The sequence below is a fragment of the Annulohypoxylon truncatum genome (assembly GCF_022578515.1).
Source record: "Annulohypoxylon truncatum strain CBS 140777 unplaced genomic scaffold F4807scaffold_8, whole genome shotgun sequence".
NCBI lineage: Eukaryota > Fungi > Ascomycota > Sordariomycetes > Xylariales > Hypoxylaceae > Annulohypoxylon > Annulohypoxylon truncatum.
The window spans coordinates 1,115,373-1,137,992 of record NW_025953794.1 but is presented as its reverse complement, the minus strand read 5'-3'; the positions used below and the strand labels follow the sequence as shown (position 1 = coordinate 1,137,992).

At 50.5% G+C, this 22,620-nt stretch overlaps 8 protein-coding genes across 8 annotated transcripts; 5 read left to right on the top strand and 3 right to left on the bottom strand.

Annotated features, from left to right (window-relative positions):
- The first annotated feature begins 188 nt into the window (after positions 1–188).
- F4807DRAFT_388620 (PFU-domain-containing protein) lies at positions 189–3,624 on the top strand. Its single transcript, XM_047995877.1, has 3 exons — positions 189–542; positions 602–2,090; positions 2,153–3,624. Exons 1-3 carry the CDS (start codon positions 495–497, stop codon positions 2,950–2,952), a joined length of 2,337 nt encoding a protein of 778 aa, XP_047856658.1. The 5' UTR covers positions 189–494; the 3' UTR covers positions 2,953–3,624.
- A 61-nt stretch (positions 3,625–3,685) lies between these two features.
- Positions 3,686–5,147, bottom strand: F4807DRAFT_388625 (uncharacterized protein). The gene is made up of 3 exons (XM_047995878.1): positions 4,774–5,147; positions 4,336–4,664; positions 3,686–4,275 (listed from the first exon to the last, which is right to left on the bottom strand). Exons 1-3 carry the CDS (start codon positions 4,910–4,912, stop codon positions 4,033–4,035), a joined length of 711 nt encoding a protein of 236 aa, XP_047856657.1. The 5' UTR covers positions 4,913–5,147; the 3' UTR covers positions 3,686–4,032.
- A 1,726-nt stretch (positions 5,148–6,873) lies between these two features.
- F4807DRAFT_458339 (uncharacterized protein) lies at positions 6,874–7,706 on the top strand (the record flags this gene model as incomplete). The annotated part of the gene is made up of 2 exons (XM_048001192.1): positions 6,874–7,493; positions 7,565–7,706. The coding sequence occupies 2 exons, from the start codon at positions 6,874–6,876 to the stop codon at positions 7,704–7,706; spliced, it is 762 nt and encodes a 253-aa protein (XP_047856656.1).
- A 396-nt stretch (positions 7,707–8,102) lies between these two features.
- On the bottom strand, positions 8,103–10,549 carry F4807DRAFT_388544 (uncharacterized protein). Its single transcript, XM_047995876.1, has 2 exons — positions 9,433–10,549; positions 8,103–9,325 (listed from the first exon to the last, which is right to left on the bottom strand). Exons 1-2 carry the CDS (start codon positions 10,115–10,117, stop codon positions 8,709–8,711), a joined length of 1,302 nt encoding a protein of 433 aa, XP_047856655.1. The 5' UTR covers positions 10,118–10,549; the 3' UTR covers positions 8,103–8,708.
- A 909-nt stretch (positions 10,550–11,458) lies between these two features.
- Positions 11,459–13,037, top strand: F4807DRAFT_388536 (uncharacterized protein). Its single transcript, XM_047995875.1, has one exon. The coding sequence runs from the start codon at positions 11,661–11,663 to the stop codon at positions 12,999–13,001; it is 1,341 nt and encodes a 446-aa protein (XP_047856654.1). The 5' UTR covers positions 11,459–11,660; the 3' UTR covers positions 13,002–13,037.
- Positions 13,038–13,339: 302 nt separating this feature from the next.
- On the top strand, positions 13,340–16,296 carry F4807DRAFT_388471 (WD40 repeat-like protein). The gene has a single exon (XM_047995874.1). It carries the CDS (start codon positions 13,567–13,569, stop codon positions 15,703–15,705), a length of 2,139 nt encoding a protein of 712 aa, XP_047856653.1. The 5' UTR covers positions 13,340–13,566; the 3' UTR covers positions 15,706–16,296.
- F4807DRAFT_388467 (ferritin-like domain-containing protein) lies at positions 16,090–18,207 on the bottom strand. The gene is made up of 4 exons (XM_047995873.1): positions 17,589–18,207; positions 16,683–17,453; positions 16,320–16,624; positions 16,090–16,250 (listed from the first exon to the last, which is right to left on the bottom strand). The coding sequence occupies exons 1-3, from the start codon at positions 17,929–17,931 to the stop codon at positions 16,338–16,340; spliced, it is 1,401 nt and encodes a 466-aa protein (XP_047856652.1). The 5' UTR covers positions 17,932–18,207; the 3' UTR covers positions 16,090–16,250; positions 16,320–16,337.
- A 125-nt stretch (positions 18,208–18,332) lies between these two features.
- F4807DRAFT_417641 (glycoside hydrolase family 92 protein) lies at positions 18,333–22,029 on the top strand. Its single transcript, XM_047997259.1, has 5 exons — positions 18,333–20,290; positions 20,345–20,709; positions 20,941–21,109; positions 21,247–21,264; positions 21,317–22,029. The coding sequence occupies exons 1-5, from the start codon at positions 19,071–19,073 to the stop codon at positions 21,897–21,899; spliced, it is 2,355 nt and encodes a 784-aa protein (XP_047856651.1). The 5' UTR covers positions 18,333–19,070; the 3' UTR covers positions 21,900–22,029.
- Positions 22,030–22,620: the final 591 nt, after the last annotated feature.

Here is a 22,620-nt window from a genome sequence, read left to right as displayed (position 1 = left end):
TTAGGTAACTCTCAACGGTCACTGGTGCTGTTATGTACATCTTACCTACCATAACTATGTATGTACAGAGAACATTGTACGTACCTAGGTACTGATTGATGTCATCCATGAATGCTCAGCTAGCCCTGAAGATTTCGAAATTAGAAGTCTCAGCCCGAAATCCCCCACCTACCCACTTGCGTTAGTTTTGCACATCTCATGGTTATTAACGTATAGCGGGCAGGTACCTCTGATAGCTAATGTTTGACAGCCACTTGACATACATCAACGATCCGTACCTAACTACATATTTTCGTCTTTCTTATTTCATGGTTGCCAACTAGGTTTCTACCAACCCATTGGATGTAGATCATAAAACATCTACTTCTAAATCGATTCCTGAAACTAGGAAACTCGTAATCGGAATTCGTGAGACTAGTCTCTCAACCTGAGGAGTAACCATCGCGAAACTACAGAGAAAGTGCCGGTGGCTGCAGTAGTTGTCCGATCATAAAATGGTGGACTTCAAGCTATCCGCGCAGCTTGTCGGACACAGTGCTGATGTACGAGTTCGCCGCTTTCTCGTCATCTTTGGCCTGCTAGCTAACCTTTTCCCCTACAGGTTCGGCACGTTTGCTTCCCCGCTCCAGATCTCATACTCTCCGCGGCCAGAGACTGTACCGTTCGCGCCTGGAAGCGAACTTCCACCTCCCCGCCAACTTATGAGTCGACTGTCGCCACCGAAGGAACCGAGTTCTATAACAGTTTAACCTATTTAACCCCCTCTACAGACTATCCCGACGGCCTAGTCGTATCCGCCGGCTCCGATACCATCATCGACGTCAGGAGGCCTACCTCGGGTTCCAAGGATAATGCGGAGCGTCTGCTGATCGGTCATGCCCGGAATATTTGCGCCTTAGCCGTTATCCCTGGCGGTCATTATCTAGTGTCGGGTAGTTGGGACAAGACGGCGAGGATATGGGACCTTCGCAAGTGGGATTTGGAGGCCATCTTAAGCGGGCATGAGGAAGCGGTATGGGATGTCTTGCCTTTGGATGAGAACACGATCGTGACCGCCTCTGCCGACAAAAACATCCGCATATATGACCTACGTACTGCTGTAGCTGGCGAAATTCAACCCAAGAGCACCATCTACGCATCCGACGTCGTTCGCGCCCTGTGCCAAGTGCCGCCCGGTCACCCTAGCAGCGCCGACTTTGCCAGCGCTAGCAACGACGGAGTTATCCGGTTGTGGAAGCTGAGCGGCCAGCAAGTTGGGGAGCTGCGTGGCCATGAGAGCTTCATATATTCCCTCGCTAGTCTGCCTTCTGGCGAATTAGTCAGCTCGGGAGAAGATCGGACGGTTCGCATATGGCGAGGCTCCGAATGCCTCCAGACCATTACTCATCCCGCCATTTCGGTCTGGTCCGTCTCGGTGTGCCCGGAAAGTGGAGACATCGTGACGGGCACCAGCGACGGCGTTGCCCGCGTCTTTACGCGCAGCCCCGAACGCCTGGCCAGTCCTGATACACTAGCGCATTTCGACGAGTCTGTGAAATCATCCTCGATACCGCAACAGCAAGTTGGTAGCGTCAACAAGGAAAAGCTACCGGGGCCCGACTTCCTGAAGAATAAGTCGGGCACTAAAGAGGGCCAGGTGCAGATGATCAGGGAAGAGAACGGCTCTGTGACGGCGCACCAATGGTCGATGGGCCAACAGCAGTGGATTAACGTCGGCACCGTTGTCGATGCGGTTGGCAGCAGCGGGCGCAAGGTCGACTATAATGGTCAGTCCTACGATTATGTCTTCGATGTCGCTATCGAAGAGGGCCAGCCCTCCCTAAAGCTACCATACAACTTATCCGAAAATCCTTATACCAGAGCACAAAAGTTCATCGACGATAACGAGCTCTCGCAAAACTTCTTGGATCAGGTCGCCCAGTTCATCATTACCAACACGCAAGGTGCCACGATTGGCCAGGATTCCGGAGGAGGGCCCGATCCGTACGGCACCGAGTCGCAAGATCGACCAGGTAATAACTCTAGCTCGTCTAGCAATAAGGTTCTACCGCAGCGCGATTACCTGGTTATCACGGCTGCCAAATATGAGCGTAAGTATCACTACGAACTCCATGGCAACCTATGGCTACAATGGTTCTAATTCATTGCGTAGCTATATTCAAGAAGATACTTAGCATCAACTCCGGCCTCGAGGCTGCGGGGCGCAAGGACCACTCGCTTAACCCTCCGGCACAAGAGGTGTTAGCTACGGTAAAACAGAGATTAGAAGCAGATCAACCGGTGGTGGACGAGGCCTCTATCAACCTCGTCGTCATGATGTGTGCGCGATGGGACTACCCTGACAGGCTCGCGCCTCTCGATCTATTACGGTGCATCGCGACTTCTACCGGTGCTGCCAAATTCAAGTCGCCCGACTTCGGCAGTTTGGTGCAGATAGCCATCTCGGCCGCGCTTGAAGGCGTCCTATCCGGTGCACAGCCCAACGAGCACCACGCTATGATGGCGTCCCGCACGATTGCCAACCTCTTCAAATCTGCCGAGGGCCGGAAACTTCTCGGACAGCCTTCGGAAGGGCTTGCGGCCGTCTCTTTCATCGATCGCGTGCTGGGCATCGGTGGTCAGCCCGCGATCGGCCCCTTCAACCGTAATTTGCAAGTTGCCTTGACAACAGTCGCGCTGAACTTCGCCGTTCTAGCGTCTAGGGAACCGGGGAAGGTACCAACGAACGTGCAGGTTCGCTTGTTGACGGCGCTCGCCTGGATTCTCCAGAAACAGACCGAAGGGGAGGTGGTGTTCCGAGCGCTGGTAGCCGCCGGCACTCTTATCACCGTGATCGGCAAGTACGCACCTGAGGCAAGAAGCATGTCGTCGTCTATAGCTTCAAGCAAAGATCGTGCCTCCGAGCCGCGGGTGAAGCAGATGGCCGACGAATGTCTAGCGCTATTGAGATGATTGTTCCCGGAATTATTGCCCGCGAAGCCCATCCTTAGCCTATCGGGTAAAGCGCTGCTGCTTACGATACACGTTGATACATTTTAGTCCTAACATTCTTCATGCCGCGAGGAGTCGGGGCTAAGCATTCCTATGGCGACAACCGACGCAGACCTAGTAGTAAAATCTACTATTATAGAGCTGTGACGCTGAAAAGTAATTGAGATCCCTTCCTATAACATTAGACAAGACCACCTATCCGTGACTTGATACTGTGACGAAATGCGTTACTTCAGCTTTGCCGATAACAGGTACTTAACCTAGTTATGAGTACCCGGGTAGCCTTCCTTTCTTTAGCGAAGATGCCAGATCAAAGGCGACTCTCATATGAGAGTAGGATATAGCTCAGATCCAAGTACGTTACTCCAACGCAGCCTGGTTGAGCAGCGTATCCCCTTTCTACATGCCTCCGTCAACGTTAGGCGTTGTCTCCGTACGCTCTAGAGATATTGCAAAGCCGGTCACAGAATCATCCGAGCCTAGCTTCACGTTCAAAATATTCTAGTTTCATAGGGGTTTGTCCCAGTGGCGGCGCTTACTCTGACACGTCACGCCATTGACGTGTGCAAGGTCATGTTGGTATCCGCCGTGCTTATACGTATGCTACACAGCTCTCCGGAAGATCAAGTCTGACACGCTTTTAGCAGCGTATCTGCTCAGGTCATTTCCGTAATGGTCACGGTATGAGGCACTTTAAGAATCGTGTAAATTTTTTCATTCATGATGTCCGAGGAAAGGTATCTGTTGATCCTCAAGACAATGTGGAGATGACGGAATCTCCGTCCGAGAGCGAATCATGGTATAGCTAGATATCAAATCCGCACGTCCCGTTCACCCTTCAATTATAAAGTCTGGCCGGCATGGGGAGACCAACCCCGGCCATCCAAGCAATAGCATCCGTCCCTTCGCCCCGTGCGCCGATTTAAGATGCCAAATGGTATATAGATACAAAAAGTTAAAAATGAAGAAAAATCGCTCGCTCTGCTTCTCAATCCGTCTCTAGGTATCTAGGTATCTAGTCCTTCACCTATCCGCTGAGCTTCATAATAAGAACCAGAGAGAACATATAGCTACGGGCAGGTAACCTAGCCAGCTCCAAGCGGAAGAGCCCTGGTACCAGAACCTAGCCGCGCCGCTGGTGGTCATATTGGCAGCAGCACCTATCTCTTGCGTCGTGACCGTGTAGATATCGGCAAAGCCGAGGTCAGTGCTGTTGTAGCAATTAGACCCGTTTACCTGGGCGATCTTTGGGTCGCCTGGTGCGGCAAACGTGATATCGGCACACTAGGAGAGACAGATCAGTCATCAAGTTTCTATTTGCCGCTCGAAAGGGACAAAACCTACCGAAAATAGAGCAGCTCCGTGTTGCGCTATCTCGACGACCTGTATCGTCGCGTTGTCGCCGGGGTTGAAAGACATGTTCGCGGGCAGCGGTACCTGTGGCAAGCAGACGGTGCCGGGATACGGACCTTTCGAAGGGCCGAGAAGTTGAAAGGGTGCGATCATGGGGAATGACATGTTTTCCGGTCCTCCGTCCGGCCCACCGGTGCCGAAGCCTAAGTTGATATACAAGAATGCCGTCTGGTGCCCCTGGAACCAACCCGGCTGGAACGCGACAGCGCCGCCGGTGGTGGGCCAGTACGATCTGTTCGTCGTCAACTGTATGCCGCCGCCTACGATCGCCGTGTCAGTTTTTATGGTCATCATGATCATCATGATGCTCGTCCCGATTAAGAACGGCACGAATAAGAGATGCTATATAGATCGAAGGGGTTCACTCACATGGGTAGGTCCACTGCATGCCGTATGGCCACGAAGAGTTCGTGATGAGATTGTCTCCTCGCCATCCTGGGTAGGTGATGACTGTATGGGCCGCTGCCAAGGTCGAGGCAACCACGGCTAATAATACCGAGGAAAGCATTGTGTTGGATTTTGTACACCTTCGACGAAGACGACGATCCGAGATATTACGCGCACAGTTCTTCTCGTCGCACAGCGACCGACAATCAAAAATACGACCCCGAAATTTTCTAATAGTACCGGCCTCTTGCCCACACAGGTGAAATCCAAACTCGCCACGGAAGTTGGCAAGTGTATTAGTCGAAGTGATGAGCGCCGCTCTTTTCTACGCGGCTGTCGGGATCCACCTTCGTAGGGAAAAACACAACGTTCGTCTCTAACTTGAGTATATTCCTAGCCACGTTGGTGGCGGCGGCGGCAACAGCTCGATATCGGCCTTGTGATATGTATCTGTCCCGTTTGGAGGAATATGAATCTGGCGTCGGTGATGGAGAAGAATTAAAAAAAAGATCGGGAAGAAGTTGTAGGGCAGAGGGAGCCCGTTATTACTGACGGGTGGAAGCAATAACTGCAAGGCTTTTCCGGTTCTTGTTCAAGCACCTGCATTGCATGGCCAATACCATCGATGGCTCACCACGGCTCCCCGCTCCAGAAGCCCAGGGTCAGGAGAGACGGGCGGCATTTTGGGTCGGGCGGTCCAGTGAGAAGGGCTGGAGGATGTGCACGACGTGCAGCACAAGAGCCCGCCCCCTGTCAACCGACCGAGTAGAGCCAATGAGAGGCTTCTAAAGAGATAGAGCGAGTCGCTCGTTCAATGTAGGAACGAAAGTGATTTGTTTAAAGCAACCAATTGAACCGATCGACGGCAAGGGGGGAGCCGGGATCACATTAGCAAGGGCTGCAGGCTCTAAGATGGCTTGTGGTTGGTGACAGAGAAATACACCGGCACTGCGTTAGACAGGGATACGGGAGGCTATCAAGAGCAAACAACCAATCATGATGATCAGTGTAAGCGCCGATGAACGGCCCACTCGGGAAGCCCCAACCTCTACGACCTACAATCTACATACACTACCTGTTCCCCTGTCTTGGTTAGTATATGCTGCTATACAGCGTACGTATGTCGGGGGCTATTTTTGGGCGACTGTGAGCGACCAACGTCGATGAATTGAGATATATGCAATCTTACCATCCCACCTCGGGGCCGTTTGTGCTCCCCCAAGTCGCACCAGGGCGGCGTCTAGGCAGGTAGGTGTCTGAGAGTACGGGTGTATTACGTTTGCTGTCTACATCTCAGCTGTGCTAGTCGATGTCACCTAAGGTATGATCGAGCGCCTTGAATAAGTCCCAGACGGAGAAATTGACCGACGGCGAGAGGGCGCAGCCTTGGCGTTCTTTGAATTTTCTCATAAGTAGGACATTCTCAATGGCCGAAATAAATTCTAAATTGATTTGGGGTTACCTGTCGGATATTTTTTGCATTTTCTATGATTGGAAAAACATCTGCCTGAGGACAGGATGTCATCTTCTACGGTGGAAGGCAGAAGCAAGGCTCTGACTTCATAGAATCAGAAAATAAACGACTGAAAATCCAAATAATCAACGTATAAGTGGTAGGTTGAATGTCTACACAGAATACTTAAGACAGCATGAGCAATTAGAGGGTAGCGAAAACAAGAGACTGAAGATGGTGGTGGTCACGTGCGCTACAGGTCAATGTACTTAGGTACTTGGGCTATAGTTCGCCCATAACATTGTTCTTACTAACCTAGCTGGCTTGAGGCACAGTGCGAGATCCTATATCGATCTCTTAGATCCAAAGTAGTATCAAAGTTCTCATATTCTCATATTCAACATTCAACAAACTCGTTCTACGCCATACCGACCACACGTAAGTAACATACTACAAAATACATGCCTGGGAATATAGGTAGCCATACGTTTCTCCTAACCAGCGCTTCGTAACAGCTGCCACTGTGGAGATCTGTTACGGCTTACAGCTTGACACTCTAGGAACCTGGGTATCATTACTGACCTTGATAAAACTGTCTATCTATTATCAAGTTCTTCCTTACTTTAATCATGGGCCCGGCGGCTGGAGAACAAGGAGCTGAGACTGGTGATGAGTGGACCAAAGTTCGTCGCAAAGGACGCCGCATGAGATCTCATCACCCCGCCGTCTGTCCGTCATCTAGTAGAAATGCCAAAGGTTCAGAGCCACGCCCGTCATTCTTGTCGGTTTCTGATATCGAGAGGGAACATCGACGTATTAGGGATCAGTGGAGGGCCTCAACTGGCTGTCACCAACTACGGGATGTTGTTGCATCCCGTAATTGCGGTTCTGCTATTACCGACGCCATCTGCTTCGGCTTAGGATCCTTTGATCCCGAGGATGGCTCCTGGGAGAACAAGCGGCGAGCACATGTACAACTAGCCGCTTTTGTATACATGGTCGAACAACTGCAACGCGACAACCGGGTACCGATCCGCTGTCTATTCCAGGAACCCATTTTCAACTCCGTGGACGAGGCATTCATTCGTAGTCTAGGCCACGAGGTTGTACATTCACCGGGAGGCTTCGAGCAAGTTGGCACGTCAACGCTAGTGTTCGGCATCCATCTGTACAGAGACGTCTATGCGCAAGCTCTCGCTGGGCATTTACCTGCCGTGTTTGTCGGGACTCCTCGGGAGGTTTGGGAAGAGTAAGTGCAATCATACCGTCTCCTCGTCCGCTGCTCTCGCGGGATTATATATTCTAGCTGACATCGAGTAGATGCCACGGCTCTGATGTTCTTGATTGGGTACAATTAAAGGATCTGGATGAACGAAGCGATAAAGTCAACTTTCCCGAAGATTCAGGTTATACAACATTTTCTAACACCACAATCCATTGGAGGCGACAAGATGATACCTAATACGCGAGTCCTAAGGATGTCGTTGATATATCTCCGCGCCCTATCACCTACTCCACAGGCCTATGAGTTCCAGCTGGGTACTAGCCGCAAATCGAGAATACAGCATCCAAGGCATCTGCACTACGCCAAAATAACATTGTCGACAGCCATAGGTACAATTATTATCGTACGGATGATCAATAATGTGACTGGCCACGGTCAAACCCAATTATACCTGAGTTGCTAAGCCTTGCAGCGTCTGGAGGTCGAAGTCATGGCGTCTCCTCCAATAGGTTCGGTTTTGCAAGTCCCTTAGGTTCCCTTAGGTTGGAAATACCCGAAAGAAGTCGTGCGGCTGGCTTCGATAGCCTCAACAGATACTGAGCCAAGAGGAATACCTATATATGATATAGGTAGGTAGGTAATTGAATGGGTCTAAGGGAATCATTATCGCCAACTGCTCAGTGGACATGTAATTAGGCGCCTACCTATGTACGTATGCGACATTTCACCTTCCTAATTGTGGTGTAGCTAAAGCAAGTGTCATTCTCTCACGCAGGTGCGCTATGCTAGGTAGGATAGGCTTAATAGACCATTTCATCTTGAATAGTCGGCCACTACTCTTTTTATCTTCGGCTCGCAGCAGTATGTTTGTGGGCAAACTCTAGAATACGTGCACTGGAACGTCAACTCTAGGCGACGTTCGCCCTTCCTCGATTGACTGCGAGCAAGGAGCCGCCATTACATACCGATCAACGGTGGGGATTTTCACTGATCGTTATTTCTTGTAGATCCGTTGCATAAATCCCCACCTAATTTCTCTCCTGATCGTCTGGCCGTCCCGCTGTTCTGTGCAGCAACCGAAGGTCATCCTTATGTCAGCCTATTGTAGATTCGGTATATGTAGCTGCGAGCGCAACGTCTTCTGTTTGCTAGACTAGTGCGAGCCAAGCGGAGGCCACATTGCTAAGTTGCGCTCCGATCTGGGCCAAACCAGACAGACGGATTATTTGCGTATGTTTATTATTTTGAGCCCTTTCTCGCCTGTTTCATGTTCTCCACAATCATCGCCCGGTGCTCCTTTGCAAGCTCGATCGGGTCGTTCATCTCGAAAGAATAATCGAACGGCATGTCGTCCGTGAGCGAACCCGACTCCTGGTCGCCCGCACCGTGGGAACTCTTGCCGCCTACGTGTTGTATAAGGACCGGGGTGACGGCCCACCGCAAACCGTCGTGGTTGTTGGCCCAGTCTTCGAGAAACGTGTCGACGGCGGCATGGTTATCCTGGGTATCGCGGTATAGTGGAAGTAAGTGATCGAGGACCTGACGTTGCGGAAACACGAGTCCCTGAGCGCAGCAGCCATACTGGTGCATCAGATGGACACCGGGCGCTTTTGGCATCATGCAGTTGCGCCCGGCCGCGAAAAACAGACCGATCAGCATGGGAGTGCACACTCCGCAGAGGACGAAGATGGCCGAAAATGTAAGGGCTTTCCGTGCCACGGCGACGCGCCAACGAAGAGCCATCAATATAGAAATTTCGATAATTAAGACTGCTATACTCGATTCGACATATAGTGGCCATTCTTCGCTGTTCCAGCCAAGGAGTCGTCCGTCGTAAAAGACACGTAGGTAGAGGACTACGCGGAAGAAAGCGAGGTTAGCAAAACTGACTAGGCGAAGGCGGGAATGGGTTTTAGGAACAGGGATGGGGAAGGGTAGCTCTTGAATGATGTGGGTGGCATACAACTATCTCGTCCCAGCTCTCGGGTCTTCCTCGAGGCAATCTCTAAAGCGCTAAGAGCACGGTGATACCACCCGTCCAAAGCGATCACGTCATCTTCCAAGGTCATGGTATAGCTAGCATTGACCTTGGCGCACTCGTTCAGCAGGACGGAATAGTCGATCTTTTGTTTTCGAGCGTGAGCCTCGTAGTTTCCGTCGATCTCAAGTTGGCGCACGAGATCGGTGGTGTTAGGGTCGTCGGGGTAGGTCGGGAGGCTGTCGGCCATATTGAGGAGCCACGGTTGGTGAAAGTCTTCGTGCTCGGACTGGTTAGTATGGGCAAGGAAAACGACGACGTAGATGCGCTGGCGCTCGAGGTCATCTAAACCTTCGAGTATGGACCCGAGAGTCTCTTTAAGGTAAGAGAAACCATGCCGGCTTACGGACGCGACGCCAACGCACAGCTCAGGATCCGTCGAGTTAGCCCACTTCGTCACTGCGTGCAAAGCCGCCAGATTACCAAATTTCCGGGCTTGCGCCTTGCGGAAAGCGGAATACGTCAAAACGCGGGCGGACTCAGGTCTGAAAAAGACGGAAGATGGGTCGCGATAACATCTAGATCTCAAGTAGACGGCGGCTATAGCGTAACAGAGGAGGAAGCCTAGGAAGAACGACACGATGCCGCGATTCCGAACGGTGGCGAGCATCTGGAAGTTCCCAGGTCACCCTCGGAAATCGGCAACACCCTCTTGGCGCGTCGGTGGTAGAAATAATAAATGAGAGTGTGGTGAGCGAGGGATGGAGGTATAGAGGTATATTAGTAGTTGGCACTTGAGGAGCCAACCGTGCCTAACTGGTCATCCTCCATGGATCGCAGGTATGTATATTGGTGGTCGTGGTGAGGAATCTCGGTAGAGCATGGCCTGTCGTAAGCTCTCATATACGCGACATCCACAAGACGGACAAGTCGGCTGAGGCGGGATCGGATTTGGATTAGGTCCTACACAGATAAGCAGTGTGAATGTTACCGTTGGTCCACTTAGAAGTTTTAAGAGGTCTTGGAAAAGCCTTGGATTTCAGTCTAGTCTATAATCGGTCTATCTTCCCAACTGGTAAACCAATAGCAAGTGGTTTTGAACTTTGTTGGTAGTTCGATACATATATGTGCTGCGTACGTACGGCACGTAATGTCAATCTCAGGGTCTTCAAACATGTAACCCGCGCTGCCCGGGGAACTTGTAAATATTAGGAAATATTGGGTTAACCGTCAAGCCTCTAGATTTAAGGCCCTACCACGGCTGTGTGGCTGTGCGGATTTATCCCAGCCCTGAGGTTCCAGTCTCGCGGTATCTAGGTACCCACTAGCTAATGGGTCTACGGCACAGAGAAGTGGAACCCAGAAGACATCGAGCTCTGATAGAACTTCAACCTAAGTTTCTATTTCTTCCACCTTCCCGTACCTAGCACCGTTGAATCAGTTATTCTATTCTTCAATCCCCGATATATAAGAATATGATATGACCCAGAAATCATCAAATCCTCATTCTAAAAAAGGCCATTGGTGGATATGAATGTTTCGAGCTAGGTCCCCCATGGTATGCAAGAAGCTCTACCATAACTACCTACTAAGCTGCTCTATCTCGGCCAGAACAACAAACGAATATATGGGCAATCTGCAAAGTTATAATCTCTGTCAGAGGGGTATAGACGTGACTACCATGCACCGCTTCCTCCATCATTTGATCGTCACTGATGCCTACCTACATGTGGTTTTATTGCAGATTTTAAACACGAGAAGTTCAAGGCCCCGCTATTGCTTCGAGGACATTTTCTGCTCTCGTAGGTAACTATAAGGCAAAATGACCCTGTACTCGGCTCTGTCGTTTGTTGCTTTCGTAGACTCGCCGACGAATAAAGGATATGTATTGCGAACGGGAACCGGAATAAAGCTTTCGTCTTGGCCTTTGACCCTTGTGTGTATAACCCATCGGATTCAGCCAAGTACAAAGAGGCCTGTTCCAACAACTTGTATTCTTCATCTTCACAAAAATCTTTGTCCGCTAACGCGGATATCAGTGGTGTTCTATGTAATTGTGATTGTCATTGAGCATTTATAATTCTCGATTCTCAAACAGAGGCATCACCGCTAGTGGCGTTGCTGATAACGTAAACTAAACTTACCAAACAAACCGTAGCTTTATTTTCTAATCTGATCATTTCCCGAGCAAAAGGAAAAGGAGATACCCGAGCATGCGTCATTCTATTGCAACGGTCCTATGCGGGACTCGCGGAGGAGGCTTGGGCGAATGCCGCGTCCGTCATATAGGCCCCAATCAGGCAAACGACATACCCGAACCATCGTCCGAGCCGCCGGACATCAGGGGTCTCAATCAACTCCAGGCCAACCGCGAGACATGGCTGAACGGTGACGCCATTGAGAAGTCCATCAGCTCATACCACGAGGCTCTCCCGAGGCAGACGCGGAAGATCATTCACATCGCAGACACGAGCATCCGGGGCATCTTCCACCGAAACGATAGGGATTTCAGAAGACTTTTGGAGGGGCGTAATAATAGGTTCTACAGAGGTTTCATGGCAACCGAATACACCCTGTGGCCGTGTAATTATGAGGATGTCCATTGGGAGTTAGTGGTGATACACAAAGGTCGATCCGATGCGAACAGCGAAAAGTGGGATCAGATTCTTCAAGTAGCCGTCATCGATCACTGGAAAGACGACGGTGCCAGAGCAAGAAATCAAATGATCACGACGAGGTTACGGCAGCTTTTTGACGCTATGGGATTCTTGATCGCAGATGGCTGCGAACGTGCCGTGTGGACGCCCTGGCAAAAGGATTCTTGGAGCTGTGGGCCCCGCGTATTCTGGTCGGCGAAACATATGATGGACCGCATCCAGGAGAGTGTGGCGGCAAGTAGAGGATACGATGAACAGCTCTGGGCTCCCCTGCCCGGGTGGTTTAACGCGGACCAGGTGCGGTGGGAGATGATTGGCCTTAACGCGTATGAAGCTGTTAAAGCCATGGACTATAGAGCAAGAATCGGCATCGAACTGGTTGCCCGTGTGCTAGACAAGACGGGGAACTTGCGGGATGCTGGAGATGTGATGCGACCACCTGACCGTGGTGCCGGCGGCCCCGGCGGCCCGAGTGGTTCGAGCGGGAAGCAATCGAAGAAGCCACCCAACTTGCCAAAAAAGTCAGGCCAGGAAAGTGACGATGACGATCTCATCATGCTTTCACCCAAAACGCCCAAAAAATCAAGACAGGAAAATGACGATGACGATGTCATCGAAATTTCACCCGAAGTACCAGCTAGACGAGAGGTTCCTATACCCATTCCTAATGAGCGGAGAGTGGCGCCGTCGTTCCCGGTCCAGCAAGGTGACCCGAGTACCGAGCGAAGAGAGACGCCGAACGATACTAATGTCTGGCCAAGGAACACCGAAGGCCAGCCGCCGCAATTGAGTGCTCCAAAGCGGCGACGACGGACATCTGCTCCTGAAGAAAGCACGAAATTCTTAAAAAGCAACGATGGGTCCAAAGGAGCGGGTCCGGGTCCCAAAAAGTCTTGATAAATCAGGCACTTTATAAATGACGGCAGGCGATTCGTTTCTAAGTAGTTATGTTATGGTAACCAACGTATATTATACTGTTAATTGACAGGTTGAGTTATGCACGTACCTTCTCCGATATGCGTGATGTGATCTTGACTTTGCTGTTAGTATTATGGCGTCCAGGATTTAAATGGTTAGCTAGAAAGTGGGGTGAGAATTTAGCTTTACTCTAGTATCTTCCTATGCAATAAGGACTTCCAGACTCAACTCTATTACATTAAACCGTAGTATTACTTACAAGCTACCTACCTGCATATTCTTTAATTTCGAATATCGGCGCGTAACAGAATTCTAACAATTCATTCCAGTTTGACCTCGAACCCTCTTTTTAAATTCCCTATTTTGCACAGTCCCTTGGCCGCCTTTTCTTCCCGGCAACATCGTATTCCTCTGCCACCACTAGAATATAAATACTTCTCCTCGACACGGTCGCAAACCACCCGGACAAGGGCGTAGGATGACAAAGCAAAGACGGCAATTCTTCGCCCTTCGTCCTAATCAATAATAACGTTCGACAGCGCTTATGATGGACGATTTCGACCGAGACTCGAATGCGAGCTCGGACAATGAACATGAGGACGAGCTTATGAAATATGACGCTGATGGCGATGGCGATGTCGACGTCGATGGCGAGGATGAGAATGAGAACGCTGATCATGACGATGACGAGAACGATAACGATAACGACGACGACGAAGACGATGATCCCGACCAACATGAACACGATGATGAAGAGGATACTCAAGACCTCCGACAGCCAAATGGCCTGACGAACCCGTCCGTCACTCGAACGTCAGCCACCCCAGGCCCTCTCGCAACCCCGAGGTGGACGCCGAGAGTTCGCCCGGAAATGCTTACGGCGGCAACCTACGATATCGTCCCAACCATGGCAGCCCCTATGGCTACCAGCATTAACGCGATAGCTATTACTCCGGATCTCCGGTACTGGATGACCGGCGGAAGCGACGGATACATCAGGAAGTACGATGGACCGGCTACGATCAACGGCAAGACCCTCCTGACCGTCGCCCAGAGGCATCCTTTCGTCGACTCGGTCACTAAAGCTGGAGTTTTAATGTCGTATTGGGAAAACGCGGAGCCCCCATCTGCCTCCGTGAGACAAGAAGACCAAGTGCTTAGCCCTGTCTACAGTCTCGCGGTCCATTCTCAGGCCTTGTGGCTCCTATCTGGTCTCGAGAGCGGCGGAATCAACCTCCAAAGTGTGCGCCACGACGAGGGAAAGCGAATTACTTGCCTTAAGAAGCATACAAACGCGGTTAGCGTGCTGACACTCTCCCCCGACGAGAAGAGTGTGCTTAGTGGCAGTTGGGACAAGAATATCTTTGACTGGGATTTGAATACGGGACAGGTGAAGCGCCAGTTCGACGGAAGCGGAGGGCAGATTTCCGCTATCGAGATCCGACCGATGGGAGGGGCGCCAATCCCCCCCGAAGCTAGCGAAGAGGAGATCCCAAGCGATACGCTATTCGCAAACAACTCTCACCCCGGCGCGGATGGCGACTTGAAGTTGGAGTTGGATGGAGGGTTCGGCGCCGATCTAAATAGCGGTATGAACGGTAGCGGGATTAATGGAGCCGCCGGCCAGATGTCCAACGGGAGGGATGGCGTAACTGATGCCCAGGGAAGTCCCGCGCATGATAGCCTTTTCGGTGGTAGTCCTACGGGCGGCTCTGATCTTTTTGGCGATAACGATGGGATGGGTGCCTTCGGAGGCGATGATGACAACGAATTCTCCCGAGCGATGATGCAAGACTCGGCCCAGGACGCCGATGTTGCGATGGGCGACTACGACATGTCCGCCCCGACTTTTGAACCCGACTCAGGTCAAGCGCCAACCGCCCAGCCTCTTCCGGATACGAATCAGCCAGACACTACTCTGTTTGGCGACAACGCGCTCAACTCTTTCGGGACCGACGCCAACCATGACCCCTCGTCTTTACCCGCTCTTCCTGACTTCTCGCTTCCGTCAGCAGGCGACCATCCGTTCCCATCACACTCGGCGGGTGTGCCGCAGCCGACAGACCCCGGGCTCGAAGGGATGGGACCCCAGTCGCCCTCGATTGCCTTCGCCGCACCGGCGCCGGCACATTACGATATGACTCAGACATCAGACAGTACCTTTCTTTCGGCATCCATGGACGGGACCTTACGAGTATGGGATCGACGGGTGCCGAATCCGGTAGCACGTATTGGCAACAGGCCTGGCATTCCTCCTTGGTGCATGGGCGCATGCTGGAGTCCGGATGGCAATTGGATCTACGCCGGCCGGAGGAATGGCACGGTGGAAGAATTCAGTGTGCAGAAAGCAAGGGGAGGGCGTGTGGGCTGGCAGCCAGAGCGGGTTTTCAAATTCCCTGGCGGAAGCGGCCCGGTTAGCTGCGTTCGATCCATGGTCAACGGACGACACCTAGTCTGTGCGTCCCACGACATCCTTCGACTCTACGATCTTCGTTCGGGACATGCTTCGAAGCACTCGCCGCCCCCTTTTCTAATTATTCCAGGTCCACCGCGTGCCGGCGTCATATCTAGCCTTTATATTGACCCTTCCAGCCGCTTCATGCTCTCGGCGGCGGGAAATCGCGGTTGGGAAGGGACAACGACTGAAGTGCTTATTGGATACGAAATAAATGTGCCCGCGTAACCGCCACTGTATTAACGGCGATTCAGCGCTTTTAGTATTGCGCACCTTACCTTCCAAAATTTCGACATTCGTGGATGATTGGTAGTGGATTTGAACCTAGGGGTTGACGGGACACGTTCAATAGGAGGAGTGTTCCGATATCAACCGGATCACAGGCTCTTTTCATTTTGTTCAAGGCTCGTTGGGAAAGGAAAAAGATACCCATAGATGATTTGGAAACGGCGTAACGGTGCTAATTAATCCAAGTTGGTTTATCGCACGTGTATCACGAAGCCGCTCTAGCAGACCGATCAGACACATACTTTTTAACATGAAAGTGTCTGGATTACATATATACAAATGACGATATTTCTTCCTCCAATAACGTGATCGCCAGCCTCGACGCCATATATCATTACACAGATTGCGAGCATTGCTGATACGTGATTTGAGGTTCTAAGACCCGTGGTGACACTATCTTCCCCGAACGCAGAATACGTACTCTAGTCGCTACGGAGGTAGAGATACGATAGAACCGGCCACGCAACATTTTCCGCCTATAGCCCCTACAAATTTAATGTCAGTCATTCATCCTACGCCACTCCCAAATCCACGTCGGATAGATTTCATCGTACCTGGGGGTGGCCTGGCATTCAGCCGGCCTGGTATATAGCTAGCGCATTGACGTGTGGATTCATCAATGAAATGTTAAACGGCGTCACGTAGAGATCTAGGTCCGTAATGGCTAAGAAGACGGTGCCGTTGACGGCGGGATCGCCTTCGAACGTGGTAGTGTTTGGCTGAAATGTGTACGCCGTGTTATCTCCAGTGCAATGTAGCGGGGTATAAGTTACGTTGAGCTGGGAGACCCAGGCGGCGAACTTGGCACTCCCGGCATTCGTGCTGGTGGTATAACTGTTATTAGGACCGGTACGATATCCTGTCGAAAATGTCAAAAATTTTCCAGTGCGATCATCTAGGACGTGGGAAAAACTGACCTGGAGGATCCCAACTGAGGAAGACTTGGCGGCCTGGATACGACAATGGAACGCTTCTATTGTGAGTGACAGCCGGGCTGCAATTCTCACCGAGCGTGGCGTTCAGGCAGCTCTCCGATGTGGCTATATCCTCAGTACTAAGTGAGTTTGCATACGCGCTCGTCGTTTCGTTCCAGACATCAGATCCGTTAATACGAGCCGGGTTAGGCTGATTGAATATGCGCAGTGGAGGGAAGTTCTGCCAGATCAGGCGAGTTTGGTTATACGGGCACGACGAGATGTAAGGGGCCAAGAGACTCCAGGCCCAGGATTGGGGGATTCCAACCTCGAACCAAACTGGCATCGGAAAGAGGCCCTCGAACTGGCGAAAGATCATCTGCTGCCGCGATTCCGTGGTGATAGATTGCAAGAGTATCTGCGCCGTTTCGCGGGAATCTAGGTGGTTGATGAATCCTAGGACCCCAGATTCTCCCCATCTCGTCAGTTTCTGGTTAAAATCGATGAATTCTCGGACGTCCGAAACTGGGTAGTTGTAAGAACACTGTACTGGCGCTTCTGGGCCAAGCATGTTCGTCAAAGCAGTAGCATGGCCAACCTCTTGGTCGGCCATGAACTCGATGAGATATCGATCCTCAGCGCCGAGTCCGGCAGCTTCGAAGTCGTCGACGGAAAATTGAGCCAACCCCCAATGAAAGAGATCCAGCTCAATATATTCTTGGTATAACGCCAAAGCGACGGACTCGTAGTCGAAGTCGCTTATTACTCGGTACACTATGCACAGCATCAGGGGTCATTATTTTCTCTTTTTAGCATATTTGGCGAATAGTTGCGAGCCCGGGCTCATTTCATAGAAGAGCCCCCCGAAATATGCTAAAGAGGGGAACAATGACTCTAGATGCTACTCACCTGGTTCGGATCCGTTGGTCCCAAGACCACCTTTGGGGGTATAAGGCGCAGGCTGTTCATTGTGGAGCTTTCCATCCGCTGGATATTCCAACTTGTACGCCTCTGGTGGGCTTGCCCCGATGGTCGCGGCAGCAACATTCGTAGAGAGAGCGCCTGTAGTGGAAGCCGACGGGCCCGTGTACCGACCGTGAGAAGTCACATCTGTAACGGGGACGTCCGAGACTGTAGTAGATGCGTCGGAGGAGTAAGTAGTAGTTGCATCGGACACGAAGGGGGCAGCAAGAGAAGGTCGTATGGCGAGTGCCAGAATGTGAACACACGCCAGGATTGTTGAATGCGCCATGATTGTTGCTTATTTACTAATATGAGAGACTAAAGGCCCACGAATTCAAATACCTACCTAGACACTCATGGGGAAGAGCAATCAGGAGTGTTTCTTGTGTGCGGTTAGGTCAACCCTCTGTCCTCCATTTCCCTATAAACAAATTATTTGTGCCGTGCGGTATATGATCTCGCTATCTTAGTTTAAGCCTGTTTCGTCACGAATCGTTGCTTTTGGTCAACAATGGGCGTAATTTTACATGCCACATTCATCATCACTGACGTTCTTCATATGTTAGATCAAGACGTGTACTACCCATACTATGTACGAATGGTGACGTCGTTGAAGCGGAGCATGCTCCGATATTCCTGTATATTACTCGATCACAATCTAATGCTTCCGGAGCTTGTGGCTTCAATTTTAGTTTCTACTCCGTACAAAGAATAGTCGCGCAATTCGTTACCTACACCTATCTATAAAAGAAATATCTGTATGGCGGTACAGCTTTCTCGGTATACCTGACAAGATATTGGAGGATCAACGCCGTTCCTTTGTTTCCGTTTACCTAACTCTCCAACACAAGCTCATGAGTGGTAAGTAGGTATATGTTTTACTGAAGCCGACTTTGGGGAATTCTAGTAAATCCGCATAAATTCAGTGAGATTGTGCGATAGAGCTGCATCTGGTCTATCATCCTCATCAGCGCCAGCATCAGCAGCAGTGCGAATGTGGGGCTGCGTTCACGGAAAAAAAGCCAACTACATTGAATTAATGCACGTTGAAATGAACAACGCGAAGCTTGGATCGCGCGCACGTATGTCTTACAGGTACAGCGAGCTAGGAACTGCCCTTGCTCCCAGTGTTCCTGTATCTATTGAATCGAGCTTCTCGCAAGCGAAAGAATAAAAAGATCGACAAAGAATCTTTTGGGTGTCCCTGCCACCGAAGCCAGGATGTCGACCCATTCGGGAAGGTCGGAGTAGGCTTGTATGCTGCAAAGTGTATGCTGGGAAGATGTGAGATACGGTACAAATGTTACGTTGATTCACAATTCTTGAATTTCTTTCTACCTCTCCCTTCCGATGCCTTTTGCTGAAAGGTTCGTCGGGCTGTGACCACCCTCCAGGAATTCTCGTCGCTCAAACTCTCAACCTTGGAAGATGGTGCTCCAACAGTTCCTCTACGGAACCCCGCATCCAATTCTCCTCATCATTGTCCCCATTATATTTCCCCTGGTAATATGCGCCGACGTGCTCCAATTCGTAGACCCCCTTATTGGCAGCACTAACGGAGGAAATGTTTTCGCGGGTAGTACGCGACCGTACGCTCTCGCAAAACCCGTCGCGGATGTAAACGGCCAGAATACGGGGGGTTTCGCGACTGACGGCTCAAATATTACCGGGTTCTCCCAAGTCCACGATAGTGGAACGGGCGGCAATCCTAGCCTGGGCAATTTCCCTCTGTTCCCGCAGGTCTGCGAGGGGGATGAGGTGAACAATTGCAAGTTTCTCATAGGCGAGAGGGCTACGCCCTATGTCGAGGAATCGGTGGTGGCCAGGCCGGGATATTTTGAGGTGGAATTGGTGTCCGGGATCAAAGCGACGATGACCTCGAGCGAGCACGCTGCTCTGTACAAGTTCGAATTTCCGGCTTCGGATGACCAACATCCGCTAGTATTGCTGGACCTGACAGACCTTTGGCAAAGCCGCCAGAATGCCACAGTTATCGTAGATTCCGAAAGCGGGAGACTGAAGGGCAACGGCACGTTCCTCCCAAGTTTTGGCGCGGGGTCGTACGTGATGCACTTCTGTGTCGACTTTTTCGGCGCGGAGGTTCTCGACAACGGTGTATGGGTCAATAATCGAGGAGGCGTCGAACCGAAGGAGCTCTTCGTTACTCGCGGCTTCAACCTCTTCTATCTGGAAGCGGGAGGATGGGTTCGATTTAGCAATTTAGTTAACAATACCCTGACGGCGAGAACAGGGATCAGCTTTATCAGTGCGGACCAGGCCTGTCAGCGGGCACAGGAAGAAATCTCCGAACCTCTCAGCGACTTCGACAGGCTCGTATCCGAGACCGAGGATGCATGGCGGGAGAAGCTGAGTCCGGTTTCCATCGATGCCGGCGGTGTCAACGAGGATTTCCAAACTAGCTTCTGGAGCGGATTATATAGGAGCATGATTTCACCGCAGAATTATACCGACGAAAACCCATACTGGAACAGCGGAATCCCTTACTTCGATTCATTCTACTGTCTCTGGGACGCGTTCCGCGTTCAACACCCGCTCCTCACTATTCTGGACCCGAATGCCCAAGTCCAGATGGTCAACGCCCTCCTCGATATCTACAAGCACGAGGGCTGGCTACCTGATTGTCACATGTAAGGCACCAAGACTCCTTTCGGTTAGGAAGTAGACATAACTAAATTTCTCAGGTCGTTGAGTAAAGGATGGACGCAGGGTGGCTCCAATGCCGATGTCGTACTCGTAGACGCCTATGTCAAGAATTTAACTGGCATCGACTGGGAACTTGCACTCGAAGCGATCATCCAAGACGCTGAAGTAGAACCGCTGGAGTGGTCTTACCATGGTAGAGGTGGCTTACAAAGCTGGAAAAATCTTTCTTATATTCCTTACCTTGATTTTGACCCAGTTGGATTTGGCACGAACTCTCGTAGCATTTCAAGAACCCTGGAGTATGCATACAATGATTATTGCCTCGCCACGCTGGCACAGGGGCTTGCGCGAGATGACCTATACGACAAATATGTTTCAAGAAGTGCCAATTGGCAGCGCTTATGGTATGTTTAAAAGATCATCACATGTCCAAATTGTAACATTTTCCTACCTAACTTTTCGAACGATCTTCACTCTTTGATGCATTGGCTAACATCACGGCAGTGAGTGGGGAAGCCTCCTTTCTTTCTCATAACTTTTGTCAACAAGTTTAAGCGGATAATATCTATCTAGCGCATTCTAAAAATCAAACCTGAAAACACCTAGACGCTGACAACATCTTCCGATGTACTAGGGAAATCAGAACAGAACTCCATCATCAATGGTAATGATACAGGATTTGTGGGATTCTTCCAGCCGAAATATCAAAATGGAACGTGGGGTTACCAAGATCCGATTGCTTGTTCGGCGCTCGCGAGTTTCTGCTCTCTTACTACCAATCCTAGCGAAACCTTCGAGGCCAGGTCAGTATCTTAGTTCTTTTATTCCTTTCCCCAGAGCATCCGAGGTTTGGTTCCCTAGAGTCCTTCTAGTCATATGAACCTGTTTCAGTCCCATCGCTTGCGTGACAAGGGAGTCGCTAACTATTGGGTGGTTTAAGTGTGTGGCAGTATCAATTGTAAGTGTTGGTCCGTTTCCAAGAATCTGTCACACGGCTAACCAAGTTCTAGCCTTGTCCCGCAATCTATGTCGACCCTGATCAGTTTGATGGGCGCCGAGGTGTCGTTTATTCAACGTCTCGACTTCTTCCATACGTCGGGACTTGCTGATATCTCCAATGAACCCGTGTTCTCAACAGTGTACCTCTATCACTACGCGGGACGCCCTGCATTATCTACTAAGCGGTTACACACCTACATTCCATCGTCATTCAATGCCTCCCACGATGGCTTGCCAGGGAACGATGACTCGGGCTCGATGGGTGCCTTCGTGGTATTCGGCATGATCGGTCTGTTTCCTATAGCCGGGCAAGACGTATATCTAATCTCAGCACCGTTCTTTAAACAAGTCAACATAACAAGCCCCTTAACCGGAAATACGGCCCAAGTAAACACGGTGGGGTTTGACGCTAGTTATGAGAACATTTACATTCAAAACGTGACGGTTAATGGGCAGCCGTGGACGAAGTCCTGGATTAACCATGCGTTCTTCCACGAGGGATGGACGATGGAACTCGTTCTCGGACAGCAAGAGTCTGAATGGGGCACAAAGTTGGAGGATCGACCTCCGAGTTGGGGAGCGGCGATGGTATAAATCTTGGGAACGGGAAGCGGATGACCTATACAGAAATAGTAGACCCATCTACGGATGTGGTCGACTTTCTACCTAATTACCTACCTAATAAATATAAATATGGCTTGGCCATGAAAAAAGTGAATCCCCAGATTTTGCTCCCTACCTATATACTAGGTTAAGATCGAATAGAGGGACCACTGCAGTGACCGTTCAGAGCAAACTTGATTATGGCGGTGTGATTACGAGTCTTTGTTTGCAAACGGTGAGTCCTTTACAAACGCGGCAAGTCAGCCACGTATGTAGAGTTTGTACTGTTTCTCCTATCCAGATCCTATCATCTAAGACAGTGGCAAAAGCTCAGCATGGGGAAAAGGGGGGACGTTTTGTATCGCTATAGTGGGGTTTAAATCTGCACACGACAGAGATCCGTCCAGGCTTCTTGGTCTCGATCCAACCATCGCTCTGATCTGATGACCCATCGTCTTTTTGATACTTGGGCACTTAATAAGAAAATCTCTGATGTGAATGTAGGCGTCTAAGGTGTTAATAGGTACATCTACATACTACCTACTAGGTATAGTGCTCCGATATCGATGTAGGTAGTCAAATATTGGATGCAACTGCCTCACCACATATATATATATGCAATAATAGGATAGCTACATCTGCACCAATGAAAATTAACTATATTGTTGATGTACCTCCCACTTGGTAACGTTAGTACTTCCTTCTAAAGAAG

Excerpts from the sequence above, each read along its gene's own strand:
- F4807DRAFT_388625 (XM_047995878.1), bottom strand. The coding sequence starts at position 4,912 with ATGCTTTCCTCGGTATTATTAGCCGTGGTTGCCTCGACCTTGGCAGCG. Across the intron at positions 4,665-4,773 it reads CATGCAGTGGACCTACCCAT|GCGGCGGCATACAGTTGACG; the intron begins GTGAGTGAACCC and ends CGGCGATCGTAG. Across the intron at positions 4,276-4,335 it reads ACGGAGCTGCTCTATTTTCG|TGTGCCGATATCACGTTTGC; the intron begins GTAGGTTTTGTC and ends TGTCTCTCCTAG.
- F4807DRAFT_388471 (XM_047995874.1), top strand. The coding sequence starts at position 13,567 with ATGATGGACGATTTCGACCGAGACTCGAATGCGAGCTCGGACAATGAA.
- F4807DRAFT_417641 (XM_047997259.1), top strand. The coding sequence starts at position 19,071 with ATGGTGCTCCAACAGTTCCTCTACGGAACCCCGCATCCAATTCTCCTC. Across the intron at positions 20,291-20,344 it reads TGGCTACCTGATTGTCACAT|GTCGTTGAGTAAAGGATGGA; the intron begins GTAAGGCACCAA and ends TAAATTTCTCAG. Across the intron at positions 20,710-20,940 it reads TGCCAATTGGCAGCGCTTAT|GGAAATCAGAACAGAACTCC; the intron begins GGTATGTTTAAA and ends CCGATGTACTAG.
- F4807DRAFT_388467 (XM_047995873.1), bottom strand. The coding sequence starts at position 17,931 with ATGGCGCATTCAACAATCCTGGCGTGTGTTCACATTCTGGCACTCGCC. Across the intron at positions 17,454-17,588 it reads GACCAACGGATCCGAACCAG|TGTACCGAGTAATAAGCGAC; the intron begins GTGAGTAGCATC and ends TGCTGTGCATAG. Across the intron at positions 16,625-16,682 it reads CCTCAGTTGGGATCCTCCAG|GATATCGTACCGGTCCTAAT; the intron begins GTCAGTTTTTCC and ends CATTTTCGACAG.
- F4807DRAFT_388620 (XM_047995877.1), top strand. The coding sequence starts at position 495 with ATGGTGGACTTCAAGCTATCCGCGCAGCTTGTCGGACACAGTGCTGAT. Across the intron at positions 543-601 it reads TTGTCGGACACAGTGCTGAT|GTTCGGCACGTTTGCTTCCC; the intron begins GTACGAGTTCGC and ends TTTCCCCTACAG. Across the intron at positions 2,091-2,152 it reads CACGGCTGCCAAATATGAGC|CTATATTCAAGAAGATACTT; the intron begins GTAAGTATCACT and ends TTCATTGCGTAG.
- F4807DRAFT_388544 (XM_047995876.1), bottom strand. The coding sequence starts at position 10,117 with ATGCTCGCCACCGTTCGGAATCGCGGCATCGTGTCGTTCTTCCTAGGC. Across the intron at positions 9,326-9,432 it reads AGAGCTGGGACGAGATAGTT|TCCTCTACCTACGTGTCTTT; the intron begins GTATGCCACCCA and ends TCTTCCGCGTAG.
- F4807DRAFT_388536 (XM_047995875.1), top strand. The coding sequence starts at position 11,661 with ATGCGTCATTCTATTGCAACGGTCCTATGCGGGACTCGCGGAGGAGGC.